This window comes from Antrostomus carolinensis, unplaced genomic scaffold (genome assembly GCF_000700745.2).
Source record: "Antrostomus carolinensis isolate BGI_N321 unplaced genomic scaffold, ASM70074v2 scaffold326, whole genome shotgun sequence".
Classification (NCBI taxonomy): domain Eukaryota; kingdom Metazoa; phylum Chordata; class Aves; order Caprimulgiformes; family Caprimulgidae; genus Antrostomus; species Antrostomus carolinensis.
Window position 1 is genome coordinate 1 of NW_010319527.1, and position 7,654 is coordinate 7,654.

The 7,654-nt window shown below is 42.4% G+C and overlaps 1 protein-coding gene across 1 annotated transcript; it reads right to left on the reverse strand.

Annotated features, from left to right (window-relative positions):
• Nucleotides 1-1,633: 1,633 nt before the first annotated feature.
• On the reverse strand, nucleotides 1,634-7,377 carry LOC104525945 (glycerol-3-phosphate acyltransferase 3-like; the record flags this gene model as incomplete). The annotated part of the gene is made up of 7 exons (XM_010169247.2): nucleotides 7,034-7,377; nucleotides 5,795-5,869; nucleotides 5,016-5,105; nucleotides 4,273-4,366; nucleotides 3,869-3,984; nucleotides 2,066-2,121; nucleotides 1,634-1,719 (listed from the first exon to the last, which is right to left on the reverse strand). Coding segments are annotated over exons 1-7 (861 nt in total), but the record flags the coding sequence as incomplete, so codon positions are not given.
• Between the last annotated feature and the right edge of the window lie 277 nt (nucleotides 7,378-7,654).

The following is a 7,654-nucleotide window of genomic DNA, read 5'->3' on the forward strand; positions in this document are numbered from 1 at the left end:
TGGGGTTGTTGTGACCCAAGGGCAGGACCTGCCACTTGAGCTTGTTGAACGTCATACAGTTGGTTGCTGCTCATTGATCCAACCTGTCCAGGTCCCTCTGTAGAGCCTTCCTACCCTCAAGCAGATCAACACTTTCACCCAGCTTAGTGTCATCTGCGAACTTACTGGGGGTGCACTTGATACCTTCAGCCAGATCATTGATAAAGATGTTAAAGAGGACTGGCCCCAACATTGAGCCCTGGGGAACACCACTTGTGACCTACCTCCAGGTGGATTTAACTCCATTCCCCACCATTTTTTGGGCCCAGCCATCCAGCCAGTTTTTAACCCAGCAGTGAGTGTGCGTGTCCAGGCCATTGGCAGTGAGTTTCTCAAGCAGAATGCTGTGGGAAATGGTGTCAAAGGCTTTACTGATGTCCAGGTACACCACATCCCCTCGTTCACTAAGCAGGTAACCTTGTCATAGAAGGAGATCAGATTAGTCAGGCAGGACCTGCCTTTCATAAACCCATGCTGACTGGGCCTGATCACCTGCGTGTGCTGTGTGATAGCACTCAAGATGATCTGCTCCATCACCTTCCCCAGCACCGAGGTCAGACTGACAGGCCTGTAGTTCCCTGGATCTTCCCTCTGGCCCTTCTTGTAAATGGGCATCACATTTGATAACCTCCAGTCAAGTGGGACCTCCCCAGTCAGCCAGGACTGTTGGTACATGATGGAAAGGGGCTTGGCGAGCACTTCCACCAGCTCCCTCAGTATCCTGGGGTGAACCTCATCTGGCCCTGTAGACTTGTGGGTTTCTAAGTGGCTGAGCAGGTCTCTAACCATTACTTCCTGGATTGTGGAAGCTTCGTTCTGCTCCCCATTCCTGGCTTCTGGCTTGGGGGGCTGGATACCCAAATCACATAAGCGGCTCTTTTTTGGCCATGAAGTCACAGTTCAACTTGTTAAATCAGGGGGAAATCTAATCACACCTACTAAAAGCAGCAGTAAATTCAGAGTAAAGCTCCACATTTCAACATTTATTACAAGTTTATAACAGTTAACCTTTACAAGCAATGCAGGACTCCAAACTGTGACAGACCCATTGAAACACATCTCAACTATAACCAGGTAGATCTATTCAAAATGTAAAGACTTGTCATCTACAGATATGCTGACTACGAAGGTTTCCTTGAAAACACTCACACCAGTTTCAACACATTTCCATAAGATTAGGTAACATTATAGTTCCAGAAGAAGTAACTAACATATCTAGAGCTAGGGTGACTTGGCTAAAGCAACTCAGAAAGCCGTGGAAGTACCAAGAAAAGTGCCTGTATCCCCAGAGCACACAAGAGCCAGGAGCCCTAGGAGAGAAAGAGCAGCCAGAACTGAACACACAGCACAGCGACTGCAACTGGGCTTTTCTGATTGCTCCTAACCGGTTGTAACGACAGTGAAACATTTCCCATACGGCACTGAACTGCAGGACATTGCACACCATGAAAAGATTCTGTTTTCTCAGGGCTTATTCAGTAGCTTATTTACTCAGAACAAACCCCTTTTTAAGGTTTGCATGTGAACACCTTCTCTGACCTGAGAAGCTTCTGAAAATAATGCTTCTATGTTTGGAAGACCGCAGATACATTACCTTGATTGCTACTGGATGGATGGTCCCTCCTACCTCAAAGCTTCCCTTCTTAAACATCATCACTGATGTGTTGTTTATGCAGGTACCTGGCCAGAATTAAAACAGATGAAGAGTTTAGTCCACTCTAAGAAATTTATCAGCAAATGAATCCTAAGGATGTCTTAAGGAGACTTAAGTTGCTAAAGGAGGAAGTAAGCTTTAGTTCTGAAATGTAATCCCAGAGCCTGTTCTCTCTTCCATTATGCTATACACTAAAGCAAAGAGACTGTCATAAAACTGTTATAAAATATTAGAATCTGACTGTTAATATCTCACAAGAGATAATTCTATAGACTAAAAACAAACACCTCGCTTGTACAGACTGAGTATAATAAGCTGCACTCAGTGGTAAGAAGTGAGAAGTGCAATAAAATCAATATAGTTGTTTCCTACCTTCTGGGAAAATTAAAATGGGTAATTTGGTCTTATCTGCAATGTGTTCTCTAATTCTGGGGAGAGAAAATAAAATTTCAGTATATACTTAATTTTCATTAAAAAGATTCATATTTGTAATTGGCCAAGAATCTAAACATCCATTACTTCTTATATAGTAAAAGAAAAGCCCTTGCCCAATTGCTCGTCAGTAGTCTCAGCCAGGATGTGTGTTAGTTTCAAGCCTTTATCTCAGAAGTTCTCTTGGTAATTGCAAAAGTAGGTCTTCTACAAAACTGTATACAGTTTTATTTCACCATTATAACCCAATTAACATGAAGCCAGAGAACGGTGGTACTTGAAGCATGTAAATATTGCTCCCCATTTATCTCTGACAGGTTCCAGCTATGAACAGTCAAACTTTTATTTTCACTGAAGTATATTCCATATTTCAAGTTTTCGTGCCTTCTAGATTCATTACATCAGTTTTATATCTACCTAACGATTCTCCACATCTAGTTAAGAGATTGACTACTATTTTATTACATTTGCTGCATCACTTAAAAACAAGTCATAGAATCATAGAATGGTTTGGGATGGAAGGGACCCTCAAAGGTCATCTAGTCCAATCCCCCTGCAGTGAGCAGGGACATCTTTACTAGAGCAGGTTGCTCAGAGTCCCATCCAGCCTGACCTTGAATATTTCCAGGGATGGGGCCTGCACTACCTCTCTGGACAACCTGTTCCAATGATCTACCACCCTCATATTGACTTTTTTTTTCCTAATATCCAACCTAAATCTGCCCTTTTCTAGTGTAAAACCGTTACCCCTCATCCCACTGCTACATGCCCTTGTGAACAGTTCTTCCCCAGCTTTCTTATAGGCACCTTCAGGTACCGAAAGGCCGCTGTAAGATCTCCCCGGAGCCTTCTCTTCTCCAGGCTGAACAGCCCCAACTCTCTCTCCTGTCATAGGAGAGGTGCTCCAGCCCTTGTATCATTTTTGTGGGTCTCTTCTGGACACGCTCCAACAGGTACATGTCCTTCTTGTGTTGAGGGTTCCAAAGCTGGACGCAGTACTCCAGGTGAGGTCTCACCAGAGCAGAGCAGAATCACCTCTCTTGAATTGCTAGACATGCCTCTATTGAAAAAGCCCAGGATGCAGTTGGCCTTCTGGGCTGCAGATGCACATTGGTGGCTCTCATGTCCAGCTTTTCTCCACTACTACCCCCAAGTCCTTTTCCTCAGGGCTGCTTTCCAGCACATCATCTCCCAGCCTGCACCAATAATGAGGATTGTCCCAACCCAGGTGCAGGACCCTGCACTTGGCCTTGTTGAACCTCATGAGGTTTACCTGGGCCCACTTCTCCAGCCTGTCTAGGTCCCTCTGGATGGGATCCCATCCCTCTGGCACGCTGACTGCACCTCCCAGCTTGGTATTGTCAGTGAACTCACTGAGGGTACACTCAATCCCACTGTCAGTATCATTAATGAAGATATAAACAGCACTGGTCCCAGTATGGACTCTTCAGGGACACCACTTGTCACCATCTTCCATGTAGACATTGAGCCATTGACCACTACGCCCTAATGTATTACCACTAAGTAGATTATTGACACACAAAATTTGTTGTTTTCTGACACACCTGTCTTTCCTACAGCTCCTGCATCTTTATTGATGGAACAGTTCCAAACCTTACACTGATGACAACCTACAGCTGCCCACCAAGGAGAGATGCAGTGTGAGAACAGTCTCAACTCACGCTTGGAACTCACAATTACTAGACCTCATAGGACAATTAAGCAAACACCTCACTACCTTACTTTTTCCTCACCAGATGACGGTCTTTCATTTCTGAGCGTTCAAACAAAACATGCTGAGTGGCTTGCATGCAAGATTTTTGAATAAGCCCCAGAAGCCCTCCGTGTGCCTGGCCAACCTGCAAGCCCAAAAGAAACTGGTTACTATGCAAACACACACACACACACACACTTGAATGATAAAATTCTGAAGACAGATGCGTCAGTTTGGAAGCTCATTCGCAAATGACATCCACCCAGTCAAAAGTGTGCGCACGCCTGCCTGTGTCTGTTATTTTGCAGTCCTGAACAGGAGCTTGAGTGCCATCAGATCCCACTTTTTCTACCAGTAAGTTTATCCTCTTACCCAACACTACATCTACAGGCATCTCAACATTACCAGTGTTTACCAACTGTCTTGTTCATACCAAGGAATAGCATCCATCACTCGCCAGGATTAGAACATCTAACGGAGATGTGTGGTTGGCTACACAGATGCCTCCTTTCTGTGGTCTGTTTTCCCTGCAGTGACAACCGTAAAAGTAATTACTTAATGTTTATTCTCCAGACTGCAGGCCCCATCAGGTGACCCCTCCAGTGAGCATACATCTACAACTGGGACTCTCGGTGACAACAGCACTTCAGGCACACAGCTCATCTGCAGATCCACAAGAACACCACCACAAAACATTTTAAGATGCTAATATTACTATGCTATACATTAAAACTTCTGGCAGTACACTACAGCAGCTAAGTCATCTTTCCTCATACTTTCAAGAGTCCCTTCACATTTTAGTAGTTTTGGCATTTTGTCAAAACCAGTTTCCTTTTAGCTGAGAATACAAGACTTCACTGGAGTAGGCATTTTAGTTGCATACGTTACCAGTCAGAGATATATATCAAAGACTACTCGGACACTAAAATTCTAAAAGCAAAGACACTAGAGCATTATTTTGCTTGTTTTCTAAAGCACAAGAAAAAAATATTCCAGAAGACTCCATTACATAAATCTCCACCACTAAGCAAGCAAGTGGATGGAGAGTCCTTGGATCAAATTGCATCATCATCATAGCATCCATGCAGTAATGGAATAAGAATCCTGGTCTGAAACTTAAGACGTTACTGTAAGAAATTCGTGCCAAACCACTGAGAGCAGGGGGGCACCACTCACCTGTTGTGGAAATTAACAGGACCACCCAGACATCGGACACCTAATGTGGCACATATCATCTGAACCTGGTTGCCCAGCCAGCATTTAAGTCTAAAAGAAATGAAGCCACACATACATTTCCAGTTCTGTGCAGTCACTCATAAATCAATGTAATGTAAACTCTGCAAATTATTCCCAGTAACTGTTATTAAAAAGACCATACTAAGAAGAGTCAATTGCACTAATAATGCCATGCAGGAGGAGCTTATTGGGTATCAAAGATATTCTTGATCCATTCTTCTTCTATAATCTATTCTAAACCCACCAGATTCAAAGCAGAGAAGATAGTAGTCAGTGGTTTCTTTTATAGATTTTCTCTGGAAGCAACTACTATTGACTCATTTATTAATTAAATACAAAAATATTTAGCTGGTGAATCACATTTGGCTTTTTTTTTTTTGCACTGACAGGACTTAACTTTCTCACAGTATTAATATGGAATTGCTCAGGACAGATGATTTACTTGCCCTATTCTGACTCAAGTAGAGCATACTTTTTATTCTCCACTCCAAGACATGCTTCCATCAGTATCTGGCTTACACTGCATGTTCACTTCCAGATGCCATTGCCATACTCTCTCTCATAGTGCTCTACGAGTTTACAGGAAAGGAAAAAAAACAATCACCCCACAATAGTCGACATTAATCCCCCAGACTCAAGCAGATTTATATTCCAACACACCAATTAAAACCCTTAAAGAAATAAAAAAGAAATTGAAAGAGCCCTCAACAAACACCTACCTGCCATTTGGAAACTGTCCTATTACCGTAGTAGCCACAACCAGAAAGAGGGTGCTGAAAACCGACAAACTCGCACTACAAAGTAAAATAAACTTAATTAAATGCTGAAAAGCAAAACTGGAAGAGCAAGCAAGAAAATCTTTTCACAAACCCTTTGATCCATTTCACAATGCTTCCCTCCACCATTAATAGCATCTAACTAGCAATACAAACCAGTTAAGGCCAACAGGATTAAATATAAGCATGTTTTGACTCAATTCATCCTGCACTGAGGACAAAACCTTCTGCTGCCTGGAGCCTATATGCCAAAAAGCACCATGCCTTGATCTGAAGCTATCACATGGTAAAGAAGCCATTGTGTTCCAAGAGGATGGCAAGTAGTGGCTAGTGTTTTTTAATGCAGGTGAGATTTCTCAGTGCCAAAAGGGACCCATCATTTCCTTTTTAAGAACCTATCCAGAAATTTCGATATGTATTTCCACCCCAAGCAGTAAGCTACTATATAATCATGAATATTAAATGTCATTGGTTACTAATGGCCAAGAAAAAACAATACTGAAGTCATTTCTACATAAATGTTGTCGTCTTAAGTTGCATATCTAAGTTTTATATGTGCTCTGCTATGTGACTGACTGGTATGAAATCCCTCTATACCCTGCAGCTGTTTTGAATAGACTGTCCTCCCATCAAAGGAACAAGAAATTCTAAAAGCTCCCGCTCTTTACAAGAACACACAAATATTTGTAACTGTTTGGTCAGTATGATAAAAGGCTGGTTTTGCTTACAATAGAAGCTAAAAAGTCTGAAAATGTAATACATTCCAACTGGATGTCCCTTTTTTTTCCATCCAGCCCTGTGCTCCCAGAATATTGGCTCTGCTTCAAATCCCAATTGCTCAGCACACAGTCTCCCCATCTCTTATTCAGACAGGTAGAGCCTGATCTTTCAGTTGAAACAGTTGTTACTTTACATAACAAAGAGATCTCCAGATGATTTCTATAAAGTTTTGCTGGATTTAAAAGACAAATTAATTACTAATAAAGGATATGGAACATGAGAAATGTATACCTTCAGCACCTTTTTTTTTTGGGGGGGAGGGGATATTTGAGTTTTGATGGCATCTTGAAAAACGAAGTCATGCCAGGTTCTCAACTCCACACTACTCAATAGCATATTATTTCACATCTTTTGTAAAAAGTAGCATGAAAAATTGATCCCATCAAATGACATCTGGCTCACCGAAAAGGCATCAGGAGACAATACCGAATTAGGATCCCAATGACCCACACAACGCTCAGTTGCCAGCTGACATGGTGCAAGTTGGCATTGGTTCTGCTGAGGAGATTCCAAGACATCAGCTCCTCGGAGGAGAACCGCTGGGTGACTTCATCTTCTGCAACAGCCTCACACCCCTTCTTGGAGAAGTACATAACATCAGCAAGGCTGAAGTATCCTTGGTGCCGGCCAACAATCTCCTCTTCCATGGAAGTTTCCTCTCTCTGGATGATCCCTGCATGAGAAAATGAGTCTCCCTTCCACACAGTGGAATGGATAATATGGATTCCAAAAGGAGTAAAATACATATACTTTTTAGAAATAGCTCTCCTCCTACTCCAAACACCATAATTGCATTATTGTGCCTCATTTACATACTGGCATTTAGTTCCACAAGTTACTCCTCTAATCCTATGCCTTGTAACACCACTAAATTGCTGAAGAAAGGAGAAAAGTATTCAGACCAAGCTGCAAATAAAACCTAGAGCACAACACCTCCTTCATTGTCATTTACCAAACAAGATTTGTACACACACCAAGAAATGTCAACAGTGTGCTGCCAAGATTGCAGACCCCTCGTGGTGC